The sequence below is a fragment of the Elephas maximus genome, chromosome 5 (assembly GCF_024166365.1).
Source record: "Elephas maximus indicus isolate mEleMax1 chromosome 5, mEleMax1 primary haplotype, whole genome shotgun sequence".
Classification (NCBI taxonomy): domain Eukaryota; kingdom Metazoa; phylum Chordata; class Mammalia; order Proboscidea; family Elephantidae; genus Elephas; species Elephas maximus.
The window spans coordinates 30,243,911-30,258,996 of record NC_064823.1 but is presented as its reverse complement, the minus strand read 5'-3'; the positions used below and the strand labels follow the sequence as shown (position 1 = coordinate 30,258,996).

The 15,086-nt window shown below is 34.2% G+C and overlaps 1 protein-coding gene across 5 annotated transcripts in view; it reads left to right on the top strand.

The window, feature by feature from the left end:
- The window catches only part of USP53 (ubiquitin specific peptidase 53), a 66,862-nt gene that overhangs the window by 28,739 nt on the left and 23,037 nt on the right, over positions 1-15,086 (top strand). For 4 of the 5 annotated variants that reach the window (XM_049885422.1, XM_049885420.1, XM_049885421.1 and 1 more), the window contains 6 exons: positions 221-326; positions 917-1,063; positions 2,006-2,155; positions 12,105-12,267; positions 12,742-12,894; positions 14,530-14,676. In XM_049885422.1, the coding sequence (XP_049741379.1) occupies positions 221-326; positions 917-1,063; positions 2,006-2,155; positions 12,105-12,267; positions 12,742-12,894; positions 14,530-14,676 (866 nt within the window). The remainder of the gene's footprint in view (positions 1-220; positions 327-916; positions 1,064-2,005; positions 2,156-12,104; positions 12,268-12,741; positions 12,895-14,529; positions 14,677-15,086) is intronic. The other variant, XM_049885423.1, reaches the window with a different exon arrangement.

Genomic DNA, 15,086 nt, shown 5'->3' with positions numbered 1-15,086 from the left:
TATTATTATATTCTTGGCCTAAATTTTTTTTCAGCTTACATCTGCCAACTTTTATCATTTTTTTCTCCTTATGAAAAATTAATTTTTTCAGGCACAATCATGATTTAAGACAGAGACAGTTATACAACCTATATGGACTACTTGATATTTTTCATGTGTAATGTATTAGTTCTGACTTAAGTTCTTAGATCAGATTTGGGACTGCTGCTTTCTTTTTTAGCAATGAAGTTGAAAAAATGATGGAAAGGCATGAACGCTTTAAGCCTGAAATGTTTGCAGAATTGCTGCAGGCGGCCAATACCACTGATGACTACAGAAAATGTCCTGTAAGTATAAGTTGAAGAGTATTTTGCATCTACATTTGTCAGTAAAGAAATAGACACTCAGAAATGATCATGTAAATGCTAATGGAATTAATTTTAAAATACAATTTTTTTCAATATTTTTGAGAAGTCTTTATACTATGTTATGTATTTATTTCAGCACTATGTTTTTTTTTTAAATCTTTGTGAAGGATTTTGAGGTAGCATTATGTTGATTATTTTTTTAAGTTCTGAAATTTATCATTTGATGAAAAGAGGAAGTTAATTTTTTTTTTTTAAGTAAATGTGATAGTTAAATCAGTCTTTTCTCATCTACTACTATTAATGACTTTAAGGGTTTTATTTCTACTTTTCAAAAGTTGAATTCTTGTTTTAATATGTATACATATGAGTACTGAAGAAAAGTACTTTGATTTAGAATACAATTGTTTAATCAGTAATTAATATAGTTTGTTAAAGGTGCATTTCTAGCATACTGAAGGGATAAATTTCAGATACATGTAAGATTTGTCATTTTGTAATGAAAACTTTATAAGGCTCTGTGATGTATCTGTTTTAATAAATTCAAAACTTAACCTTTTTTTTTTTTTTAGAGTAACTGTGGCCAAAAAATAAAAATTCGTCGTGTTTTAATGAATTGCCCAGAGATTGTTACAATTGGTTTAGTCTGGGATTCTGATCATTCTGACTTGACCGAAGATGTCGTTCGGAATCTAGCAACACATCTGTATCTTCCTGGGGTATCTCAGCTGTTTTCATTCCCTTCTTTTTTATTTCTAAATTCCTCTAAAACATCCTCATATGTTATGGTGCACTTAGTTTTGCTTTTCAAAACTAAATTTTCTTTCTGAAGGAAACAGTAATATTCAGAAGTAACTCTGATAAAACTAAACTTAATCAAATCAAGCTCACCAGGATGCCTTTCTTGCATAAAATAGGAATGGATATCAGTTACAGACTATCTCGCGCCCTTTACCTCTTTCACCCTAGAAAGATGATATATATGATTATATGTGTATATGATCATAAATACAAATATTACAGTGAAACCTGTGAAAGCCAGAACTCACTGGGACGCCTTTGTTTTTCAGGGACTCACTTTTCTGCCTTTGACAGAGCAGAGTATAGTCTTGTGACTTTCCTGTCACTCGTTTTAGTGGAAAATATTTGAGTTTTCTTTTCTGACAGGTTTCTGCCTTAAATAGGTTCTGGCTTTCGCAGGTTTTATTGTATTAATTTAGAAAAGGTTTAGACTGAAGATTTATCTACGGCACTGATTTCTTGATACGCTTAATAATATATTTTGAATTGAATTATGTTAAAATTAAAGTAATTTTATATGTTAGATAACATGTTTAATGTTATATTCAGATATGTGATTCAGTCAAGGATTTTCAAGAAGTTTATAATTTATCTTACATTTTCCGTTTATATAAAGAGTCAGTTCTCTGTTCCTGGACATTTGAACTAAATTGTATGGTGAATTCATTTTATTAGACTTACTGTGTCTTACAAACTAATTCAAAGTAGCGATTCTGTGTCAGTGGTGTCTTCAATACTAGGATTAGGGCAGTGAGAAATCTTTTCATAATAAGTCAGATACCTACCTGATTAATGAATTTATTGTTCCTCGTTTTTTTAAAGACACAGTATAATCTGTACACTATAAATTTTTCAAACAGCTTTTTTATAGGGTTACTGATGAAAATGCCAAAAATAGTGAACTTCACCTTGTTGGTATAATCTGTTACACCAGCCAACATTATTGTGCCTTTGCTTTTCATACTAAGAGTTCCAAATGGGTATTTTTTGATGATGCAACTGTGAAAGAGGTAAGTGACAGTTTTATTAACTGGAATAGTTATTGTGATTTTTACATTTTAGGAATAAATGATATAATAAAAAAAAAAATTTTTTTTATCATTAAATTCAAACTTCCTTTTATTATTCTTGAAATTTGGTTTAATTTGAAGCAAATTTTTAAGGAGTCCATTTTCACAATAATAAAATGGTGAATAACAAATGTTACTAGTAGTATGTAAGTATGTACCTGGAAGTTATCTAATAGTTGCTGAATGTATTTCTTTTTGGGGTATTCATAGTAGCTTTGTATTAGTAACTAAAACCTTGCTTTTTTTTTTTTTATGACAGTCTTTTAAAAATTTTGTGTGTGGTATATAGAATTAGATATATCTGTTAGATCTTTGGGGCCCTCATGGCTTAGTGGTTCATACCTCAGGCTGCTAGCCAAAAGGTCGGCAGTTCGAATCCACTAGTCGCTCCTTGGAAACTGTGTGGGGCAGCTCTATCTCTGTCCTGTTGGGTTGCTATGAGTCAGAATCAACTCGATGGCAATGGGTTTGGTTACGTCTTTTGATGATAATTGGTTTACTCAAATGTTATTGACTAGAAAACTAGTGAATAAATTTATAATAAGGAGTGTATATCACTGTCAAACTGTGAAACTTTTAAAAAGGCTCTAAATTCTTGATTGAATGTGTAAAGCAAGGATATCTGAATTTTTTTAAAGTTCTGCAGGTCATTCAGATATAACCAGAATTTAAAACTTGGTCTTGACTATACTGTTCTCAGGCTTATTGGCTATATCCTATTATTAAGTAGGAAGCCGGCTGAAAAATACAGGTTCTTTGATTGTTAGGAGCAAATGATGGAGAATTTCACTGAGTTTTATTTTAATATATAACAAAGTGTTATTCATTAGCACTGCTATTTAATGAGTCAATATAGTTCAAATACTGGGTATTTAGTGGACTTCCAGTTCTATCCATGAAGGATTAACTGCTATGGAAATTGCTCTCCCACTGTTAAAAACTAGAAAAACAAGCAAAATAAATGAAACAACTTCTTTTAGACCTTAGAAAACAGGCTATTGAACAAAGGAAAACACAGGCAATGAGCCTCATGATTACCCTGCTTACTGCCTTGAGCTAGTTGCCAGGTTGCAGCGTGGGAAGGAGGAACAAAGCCCAATTATCTCACTCAGCTCAGAAGACAGAAACTGGAGCTTAGGGAAGTCAAGATGGCTAAAATTTGTGAGACGGAATACCAGAAAGGTAGCTATACATAGGGAGAGTTCTGGAGATTGGCAGAAAGATCCCCTTGAATATTTGGCTTAATAGTAATCTATGCATGTGTGGAGCAAATGTGCATAAAGCAGGGGAAAGACTCACTGGAAAATGAAAGTTCAAGCAATTCCCAAAGCTCATGCAGAGATAGGAATAGTTTGCATTCCCACCAGCCAGAGTGAAGAGACTTGGTGATACACAGAGCATAAGGTAGAGTTCTCAGAAAAGTATTAACTTCATTGTTGTTGTCATTAAGTGCCATTGAGCCATTTCCAACTCATAGCGACCATACAACAGAACAAAATACTGCCCAGTCCTGTGCCATCCTCACAATCATTGCGATGTTTGAGCCCATTTTTGCAGCCACTGTGTCAGTCCAGATTGTTGAGGGTCTTCCCCTTTTTTGCTGACCTTCTACTTCACCAAGCATGATGTTCTCTTCCAGAAATTGGTCCCTCCTGATAACATCTCCAAAGTATATAAGACAAAGTCTTGCCATTCTCACTCTAAGGAGCATTCTGGTTGTACATCTTCCAGAAAGATTTGTTTGTTCTTCTGGCAGTCCATGATATATTCAAATTCTTCGCCAACACCATAATTCAAAGGCATCAATTCTTTCATTTTCCTTATTTATTGTCCAGCTTTCACATTCACGTGAGGCAATCGAAAATACCATGGCTTGGGTCAGGGACCCCTAAGTCCTCAAAGTGACATCTTTGCTTCTTAACACTTTAAAGACGTCTTTTGCAAACAGATTTCCCCAGTGCAATATGTCATATGATTTCTTGACTTCTGCTGCCTTGGACATTGATTGTGGATCCAAGTAAAATGAAATCCTTGACAACTTCAGTATTTTCTCCATTAATCATGATGTTGCTTACTGGTCCAGTTGTGAGGGTTTTTTTATTATTATTGTGCTTTAGATGAATATTTACAGAGCAAATTAGTTTTTTTCATTAAACAATACATATACTGTTTTGTGACATTGGTTGCCAACCCCAAGACATGTCAATACTCTTTCCTTCTTGACTATGGGTCCCCCATTTCCATTTGTCCAGCTTTCCTATCCCCTCCTGCATTCTCGTCCTTGCCTCTGGGCTGGTGTGCCTCTTTAGCCTTGTATATACTACATATATTATTGTTTTATGGGCCTGTCTATGGGTGAAAGGGGATTTTTGTTTTATGTTGAGGTGTAATCCATACAGAAGGCTATATATAGTATTTGATCTTTGTCAGTAAGTGCTTCAAGTCCTCTTCCCTTTCAGCAAGCAAGATTATGTTATCTGCATACAGCAGGTTGTTAATAAGTCTTCCTCCAATCCTGATGCTGCATTCTTCTTCATATAGTCCAGTTTTTTGGATTATTTGTTCAGCATACAGATTGAATACATATTGAATAAGATTAAGAAGAAAATACCATGCAATATCCTTATTCTGTTCAAATGGCTGCCTCTTGGTCTATGTACAGGTTCCTCATGAGCACAATTAAATGTTCTGGAATTCCCATTCTTTGCAATTTTATCCATAATTTGTTATGATCTACACAGTTGAATGCCTTTGCATAGCCAATAAAACACAGGTAAACATCTTTCTGGTAGTCTGTGCTTTCAGCTGAGATCCACCTGACAACAGCAAATGATATTCCTCACTCCATGTCCTCTTCTAAATCCAGCCTGAATTTCTGACAGTTTCCTGTCCATGTGCTGCCGCAACCATTTTTGAATTATCTTCAGCAAAATTTTACATGCATGTGATATTAATGGTACTGTTTGATAATTTCCATATTCTGTTGGAAGATCACCATCTCTTTGGAATGGCACAAATATAGATCTCTTCCAGTTCGTAGCCAGGTAGCTGTCTTCCAAATTTCTTGGCATAGACGAGTGAGCGCTTCTAGTATTGCATCCATTTGTTGAAACATCTCAACTGGTATTCCATCAAGTTCTGGAACCTTGTTTTTCATCAGTGCCTTTAGTACAGCTTAGACTTCTTCCTTCGGTACCATCAGTTCTTCATCATATGCTGTCTCCTGAAATGTTTTAACATCAACCAATTCTTCTTGGTACAGCGATTCTGTGTATTCCTTCCATCCTCTTTTGATGCTTCCTGCATCATTCAATATTTTGCACATAAAATCCTTCTATATTGCAACTCGAGGTTTGATTTTTTTCTCCAGTTCTTTCAGCTTGAGAAATGCCAAGCATGTTCTTCCTTCTTGGTTTTCTAACTCCAGGTCTTTGCACATATCATTATAATACTTTACTTTGTCTTCTTGAGCTGCCCTTTGAAATCTTCTGTTCAGCTTTTTTACTTCATCATTTCTTCTATTCACTTTAGCTACTCTACGTTCAAGAGTAAGTTTCAGAGTCCCTTCTGACATCCATTTTGAGCTTTTCTCTTTCCTATCTTTTAATAACCTTTTGTTTTCTTCATGTTTGATGTCATCCCACAACTCGTCTGGTCTTTGGTCATTGGTGTTCTGTTCTTCAGATGGTCTCTAAATTCAGGTGGGGTATATACTCAAAGCACTGCTTTGGCTCTGTGGACTTGTTTTATTTTTCTAGTCAGTCCCAGGCCTTGTTCTGACTGATGATATTGAGCTTCTTCATCATCTCCTGTGTATTCCACCTGGTAAGGTCTGCATGTATAATCGCCATTTTTGTTGTTAAAAAAAAATATTTCCAATGAAATACTTGGTCTTGCAAAATTCTATCATGTGGTCTCTGGTGTTGTTTCTATCACCAAGGCCATATTTTCCAACTACTGATCCTCTCTGTTTCCAGTTTTCACGTTCCAGTTACCAGTAATTATCAGTGCATGTGACTGAATGTTTGCTCAATTTCAGGGTGCAGAAGTTGGTAAAATTCTTCAATTTCTTCATCTTTGGCATTAGTGGTTAGTGCGTAAATTTGAATAATAGTCATATTAACAGGTTTTCCTTGCGAGTATATAGATATGATCCTATTACTGACAGTGTTGTACTTCAGATCTTGAAATGCTTTTTACCCTCGTAATGCAACTAAATTATCCCTTGATCAAAGGTTGCCATAACAAAGCTTAAAACCAGCCTCAGAAGAATCAAACTGATCCCACATGTCAGAACAAAATTCAACACTTTTTAAAGGAAAGCAACAGAATTCAACACTGAACAACATAAAAGTCATAATTTCCAAATGGCATTAAACAAAAAATCAGTATGAAAAGAAGTAGGAAAATATGAGCCATAACCAAGAGAATAATTAATTAATTAATTATTAATCAGAAATAACAGAGATGGAAATATCAGATAAAGATGTTAAAATTGCTATTATATATATACATATATATATAAATGCAGCAATTTTAACATCCTTATCTGGTGTGTGTGTGTATATATATGTGTGTATATATATATATATGGATATACATATATACACACACATATACCATATGCTTAAGAATGTAGAGGAAAACATGAACATAATAAGGAGAAAAGTAAAATATTTAAAAAAGTCATAAGTAAAAAATATGAAGAGTTTCTAGATGTGAAAAAAAAAGTATCTGAAATGAAAAATACCCTGAATAATATTAACAGCTGATGAGACACTGCAAAAGTCGAAGTCAGTGAACTTGAAGACATAGTAATAGAAACTATACAAAATGAAGCATTACAGGGGAAAAATGTACTTAAAGAGGATCAGTGACTTATGGGATATAATTGTAGTCCCAGAGTGAGAAAGGACAGAACATTTGAAAAACTAGTTGCCCCAACTTTTTAAATTTGATAAAAACTAAAACCACAGATCGAATAAGCTCAATGAACTCCAAGCAGAATAAACATAAAGAAAACCACACTAAGGGTCATCATCATAAAAATATTAGGAAATTAAACAATATACTTTTAAATAACCGATGGGTCAAAAGAAAAAAAAAATACAAAGTCAAATTAGAAAATGTTTAAACTGAACGAAAATGAAATCTGAACATATTGTGGGATACCACTAAAGCCATTCTTAGAAGGAAATTTATAGGATTGAAATGCATAGATTAAGAAAGATGAATGATCTAAAATCAACTGTCTGAGTGTCTGCTTCAAGAAACCAGAAAGCTTTTATAACTGTTATTGGACTAGCTTAATAGTTCGTAGTGCTAATGAATAGCTCTTTGTTATAGGTTAAAATGAAATTTAATTGTGCCTCATTTTCTCAGAGCAGCCAAAGAAAAATCTGTATTTTTAACTCAGATTATAATAAAAGTGAGTGGAATTCAATTAAATAGAAAATGAACAAACAATACAGAAAATATCAACGTAGAAAATACTAAGGCATTCATCCCCAAAAGCCTGCTAGAACTAATAAAACCAAGACCAAGTAAGTTGCCATTGAGTCAGTCCTGACTCATGGTGACCCCATGTGTGTCAAAGTAGAACTGCTTCAGAGGGTTCTCAATGGCTGATTTTTTGGAAGTAGATCTCCAGGCTTTTCTTCCAAGACTCCTCTGGGTGGATCTGAGCTACCAACCTTTTGGTTAGCAGCCAAGCTCATTAATCATTTGTAGGAACTCTGCTAGAACTAATAAGTGAGATTAACAGAGTCAGAGGAAACAAGATACATTTTACTTCTACAAAATCAGTTTTACTTCTACAAACTAGCTAAGAACAACTAGATATTGGAATTTTAAAAAAATGGTTTATGAGATCATTAAAGCAACATGAAATATTTAGGAGTGTATTTAACAATACTTGTGCAAGACCCACACATGGAAAACTACAAAATGTTGCTGAGAGAAATTGAAGATCTAAATAAATGAAGCTGTATGCCATGTTCATATTGGAAGACTCAATAGTGTTAAGATGGAATTTTCTTCAAATTGATCTGTAGATTCAGTGCAATCCCAGTGAAAATCTCAACAGTCCATTTTGTAGAAATTGGCAAACTGATTCTCAATTTTATGTGTAAATGCAAAGGACCTAGAATAGGTAAAACCATGTTAAAAAAGAATGATAGTTTAGAAATTTCAGTATTACTATAAAGCTACAATAATCAAGACCGGGATTGTGGGGTGGGGGGGAGGCGGGCGGGTATAAAAATAGAGTCCAGAGATGGATCACATAGTGATTTTTTACAAAGGTGCCAGGGTAATTCAATAAGAATAGTGTTTTCAATAAATGTTGGAAAAAAATGGATATCTAAATGTTAAAAAAATAAGTTTTGATCCTTCCCTCAACCATGGACAAAAATGAACTCAAAATGGGTCATAGACCTAAGTGTAAGAACTAACGCTCTAAAACTTCTAAAAGAAAACGTAGGAGAAAATCTTTGTGACCTTGAGTTAGGCAGAGATTTCTTAGATAGCACTCAAATAAGCATAAGCCATAAAAATATTTGATAAATCAGGCTTTATAAAAATTTACAACTTTTGCTCTTCAAAAAAGTACCATTAATAAAAATGAAAAGGTCAGGCATAGACTGGGAATAAATATTTGTCAAACATATATTTAGGCTTGCATCCAGAATATATAAAGAACATTCCAACTCAATAAAAAGACAGACAACCCAGTAAAAATATGGGCAAAAGATTTGAAACAGTTCACCAAAGAAGATAACATGAATGGCTAATAAACACATGAAATGATACTCAACACATTGTTAGTCACAGGGTAAATACAAATTGAAATTACAATAAGATTCTATTGCATACCCACTAGAATGCCTAGAATTAAAATGACAATGAGGTTTCATTACACACCTACCAGAACGGCTAAAATTAAAAAGACTGACCATACCAGAGAGTTGGTGAGGATATGACGCTGCCAGATCTCTTAACACAGACGGAAACTCAGGATGGAACAGTCACTTTAGAAAACAGTCCGATAGTTTCTTATAAAGTTAAACATATACTTAGCACACAACCCAGCACTTTAATTCCTCTGAAAACATATCCAAACAAAACGATATTTGAATGTTCACCGTAGCTTACTTCGTAATAGTTACAAACGGGAAACAAATGTCCATCGACAGGTGACTGGATAAACAAATTGTGTTAAAGCTGTGCAATGAATAAAAAGGAATGGACTGTATACTGCAGCAATGTGGACAAATCAGAAAAGCAAAGTGAAAGAAGCAAGACATGAAAGACTACATTTATGTGAAATTCTGGAAAAGAAAAAACCAAACATAAGTACAGAACGTACTTAAGTAGTTTCCAGGGACTGTGAAGTTTATGGGGTGAGGGTTACATGATCGTATGTGTTTGTCAAAACTCATTGGGTTGTATAGTATAATTGAATAATTTTATTTCATGTAAATTATACTAACATAAAACTAATGAAAAAACATTGATACTTATATTCTAAAACGAGCACTTTGCTAGAATTACTTAGTTCTCTGAGATAGAAGCTTATTAAGAAGTTCTGCCTTGAATCAGTGTGTAGCAACATTTTGGAGCTCCTACTTGGCATCCACTAGTTTAAACTGCCACAGTTTGGAGGAAGGACAGGGTTTGTTAACCACCCTGGGAGATTTTTTGTTCGTTCTATTTTGTTTTCAAATTACTGTGATTCCCCAAGTATCTCAGAATCCCAGGTGAGGAAGGTAAACCACTGAATATGTATAGTTTGAAAAAGCTCCTCAGGATTTTTTTTAAGGCCCCTTCCTTCTCTGCAAAAACCAATATTCCAGAATGCTTTGTTTTTTGTTTTGCTTTGCTTTGTTTTAAACCAACTTTATACAGATATAATTTCAAATATTTGTGTTTTGACAAATGTGTACACCAGTGTAACCACTGCTGTCATGATATTGGATATTTCCATCACCCCAGAAAATTCTGTCATGCTGATTTGCTGTCAGTCTGTGGTCCCAGGAAATCAATGATTTCCGTTCATCACTAGAAGTTTTGCCCATTGTAGAATTTTATGGACTCCGACAGTATGTACTCACCTGTGTCTAGCTTCCTTTGGTCAGCACGTTGTTTTTAAGATTTATTCATGTTTTGAGTATCAGTAATTCATTTTTATTACTTTGTTCCATTTTATGGCTCTGCAACAACTTGTTTATTCATTTACCTGTTGAATTATGAGCTTTCATACACAAGTCTTGGTGAACATACTTTTTTCACTGCTCTTAGATAACTAGGAGAGAAATTTCTGGGTTGTATGGTAAGTGTATGTTAAACTTTACAAAAAACTGTAAACTAATTTCCAAAGTAGGTGTACCAGTTTATATTCCACCCAGCAATGTATGAGAGTCCTGATTGTTCCACATTCTCACCAACACTTCATTTTGGTAGTCTTTTTAATTTTAGCCTATGGCCAAAATTATGGCTGCTAATCAAAAAGTTGGCTGTTAAAATCCACCAGGCCCTCCTTGGAAACTCTATGGGGGCAGTTCTACTCTGTTCTGTAGGGTCTCTATGAGTCGGAATCAACTTGATGACGATGGGTTTAGTGGATGTATGATGATATCTCACTGTGATTTTAATTTGCATTTCCCATGTGGTTAATAATGTGCTGAATGTCTTTTTTGTGCCTACTGACCATTCTTATATTTCTTTGATAAAGTTTCAAATGTTTTGCCCATTTTTAAAAATTGGGTTATATTCTTATTGTTGAGTTGTAGGAATTATTTTTCTGCATACCAGGTATTTATTAGATATATATGGCTTGTTTCTTTTGTTTTGTTTTTTCATTTTGTTAATGGTGTCTTTTGAAGAGCGAAAGTTACTAATTTTGATGAAGTCCATTTTAATTTTTTTTTTTTTATGGTTTGTGTTTTGGTTGTACCAATCTAAGTACAACCAATTCTTTGGTTGTCCTACCTCAGAAATCTTTGTCTTCCCCAAGGTTGTGAAGATTTCCTTTTATAGACTCTATAGTTCTTACATGATCTCTTCTGAGTTGGAAACCCTGGTGGCGTAGTGGATAAGAGTTGGGCTGCTAACCAAAAAGGTCGGCAGTTTGAATCTAGCAGGTGCTCCTTGGAAACCCTATGGGGCAGTTCTCTGTCCTGCAGGGTCACTGTGGTCAGAATCAACTCGACAGCAATGGGTTTGGTTTTTGGTTTTTTACTCTGAGTTAATTTTTGTATTTTGTGTGTAATGGGGTCAGAGTTCTTTTTTGTTTTTTAAATATAAATTTCCAGTTGTTCTTGCATCATTTAATGAATCGACTGTCTTTTCTATTGAATTGTCTTGAAATCTTTGTCAAAAGTTAACCATATATGTAAAAGCTGTTTTAAATTTATAATCTCACTACTGATATACTACTACCGTCTGATGCCATCAAGTCGATTCCAGCTCCTGGTAACCCCATGTATATCAGAGTAGAACTACACTCTATAGGGTTTCCAATGACAATACTCTTATGAAAGTAGATTATCAGGCCTTTCTTCCTCAGCATTGCTGGTGGATTTGAACTGCCAATCTTTCTGTTAGTAGCCGAGTACAAACTGTTTGCATTACCTAGGGGCCTAGCTATTGATATAGAAAGTCTGTGATTTTTTTCTATCAACTTTTTAATGCTATCCTTTTAAAAGGTATGTATTTAGACTAGTTAATAAAATGAATCATAGTATGATAGAGTTGAACTGCTAGCATCAGAATGTTTTTAAAATTGTTTAATATACAAATTTGGTTAGAGTCTCTTCCTTTTTGTATAACACATTGATCACAGGGTTTTGCTTTGTTATTCACATGGTTTTGAAATTTTCCAATCTTTTAGGTTGGAAGTAGATGGAAAGATGTGGTCTCCAAGTGCATTCGATGCCACTTCCAGCCACTGCTTTTGTTTTATGCAAACCCAGATGGCACAGCAGTTTCTACTGAAGATGCACTCAAGCAGGTCATCCACTGGTCACATTATAAATCTGTTGTGGAAAATATGGGTAATTCTTTTTTTTTTTTACTATTTTTCTATTATCAAAATCACACTAGGAATGCTGACATAATGAGTATAAAATGTCAAAGATAATTTCAAAATTTAGTTTCAGTTGAGTAGAGTTCAGGAAAATTCTAGTCCTTTGAGTTACTCTTTAGAAAGGAGCCTTCCCTCAACAGTTGCCTCAGAAGTACCACCAGGAGCCATGCATTATTATGGCCACACAAGTACAAAGGGGATCTGCTTGGCTGGTGACTGTTTCTAACAGTCAATGTTGATATCTAAAGTAAGTTACTGAGCTGGAAAGTACAGAGTAGCTAGGACAAATGGATGCATTATAAAGCATGTAGGAACCCTTGAAATATCAGTCCTATAAGTTTTTAAGTAATTTTGCCTACTAGAAATATCTGAAAAGATGATTCAGACATCTCTTCTGGTGGGGAGAAGAAAGGGGATAATAATATTTGTTTGTCTTTTAAAGGATGTGAAAAGCCCTTGATTTATAAGTTGGATAATTCAAAAGAAAATGGATTTGCCGATAAAGTAAAGCAGAAAGAAAGTCAGAAATTTCAAACAGATAATATTTCATCATTTAATCGGAGCCACGTTCAAACAAGTGGAGGTAGAGGACCAGGTATTTGTGTTTAAATTGTCATTTTTACATTGTTTTTGAGCAGTTAAGCATCCCCCTTTCTTTACTTAAAAAAAAAAAAAACCAAACCCATTGCTGGGTTTGCAAGTCAAATCTGACTCATAGCAACCCTATAGGACAGAGTAGAACTGCCCCATAGAGTTTCCAAGGAGCGCTTGGTGGATTTGAACTACCCACCTTTTGGTTAGCAGCTATAGCACTTAGCCACGACGCCACCAGGGTTTCTTCTTCACTAAATGCATCTGTAATTCCTGGTGAGGACCATACAGAAGGAGGGCATTAACTAGCTTTCCTTGCTTTGAAGAGAAAGTGACAAGTAAGAAAAAAACCTTGCTTTGAAGAGAAAGTGACAAGTAGATACCATAAAATTTTGCCTTTTTATTTATGCATTTCTCTGAGAGCTATAGTTTCATCTGAACATTTTGATTCAACTAATATTTTAGTTTCTCCATGTACTCAGAACTCTCGTAGGCCCAAGGCAATCTGGACAGTTACCAAAGAGAACTATAATATGACTTTTCCTCCAGGAAGTTAATAATCTACTTGGAGAAGAAAAACATGAGTTAATAATTTGGTTTATATGAAAATATTAAATTTACAGTTAGTGAATGCAGCAGTAATTCACAGCTATTATAGCCTCATTTTTATTCAGCTGTTATTTTTTTATTGTACTTTAGATGAAGGTTTACAGAACAAACTAGTTTCTCATCAAACAGTTAGTACACACATTATTCTATGACATTGGTTAACAGCATCAGCTCTTTGTTGACATCCCATGACATTAAGTATTAGAAGCCAAGTCCTATGACATGGATCCAAAATGAGACATGGTGCTGTGTGTAGTTATGGTTTAAAAATTCATAAGACTAATTGTGTGGCTATTCAGGATGATTTTATAAATGACTTTTAACTATATTAGCTCTTAAATATGTTAATGAATGAATCATAAATATAATTCACTTAGGGTAGTAAGATCCAAAATTAATATTATCAATGCAGAACTACAATAAATGCTTTTAAAACTCTTAGTGAAACTGTAGCTTTTTTCTGTCACAAGTTATTGTTTGCCTTAGATAAACATTTTATTTTTTGAGAAGACACCTACTTTTTTTTTTTTGAGACACCTACTTTTAAGCCCAGACACAGTATATGTATTTAAGAATACAAACATTGGATTCATAATTTTGGTTCCCCCACTTACAAGCTTTGTGAACTTGTGCAAGTTTTTAACTTCTTTATGCCTCAGCTTTCTCATCTAAAGTGGGGATAGTAATTGTACCCATTTCAGAGGATTAAATGACTTAAGACACTTAGATCAGTTCCTGACACATAGTGATCACACCCTTACCTTTAGCTTTTATTGTTACTTTCACGGCAAGTTTTGTTTGTCCTTTACGCTTGCTTTAAGGGGCTATCAATTAAGTTTTAAAAAACAACACATATCTCCAGGTCAGGGTAAATCATACTGAGTTTTTAGTTATACATAAAAATAACTTCATTGCGCTTTGTGTTTTGTTTTTAATATATTAAAATCTTAAAATTTTTACATGTTTCAATTTGTAGTTTTGTTGAGCTATTTGAAAAATGATCTGTATGGTAAAATGGTTTCTTTTACAGTTAAATTAAGTCATGGTGATCAAAGGGAGAAGATAAAAGACATTTCCAGAGAATGTGCTATGAAAGCCATTGAACAGAAAAATTTTCTTTCCTCGCAAAGGAAGGATTTGGAGAGGGGACAAGGAAAAGATTTGGGCCGACAAAGAGGTACGTTAAGAGGTTTTAACATTCATTTTAAAAAACCCATTGCTGTCAAGTCGATTCCAAGTCACAGAAACCCTGGAAGACAGAGTAGAACTGCCCCACAGGGTTTCCAAAGCTGTAAATCTTTATGGAAGCAGACTGCCACATCTTTCCCCCACGGGGTAGCTGGTGGGTTTGAACTGCCGACCTTTCGGTTTGCAGCCAAGTACTTAACCACTGCACCACCCGGGCTACTTTGGTTTAAAAAAAAACAGTGTCAGAAATCTTATTTTACAGTATCTGAATAACTGGTATCTTTAATTTTACTAAATTTAAAAATTCAAAATTTCACTGGTCTTAATTGAATTCTAGTTGAGGCTATTTGTGTTTGTGTTTTGATGTTTTAACTTTACTTTTAATTACAAATACAATTC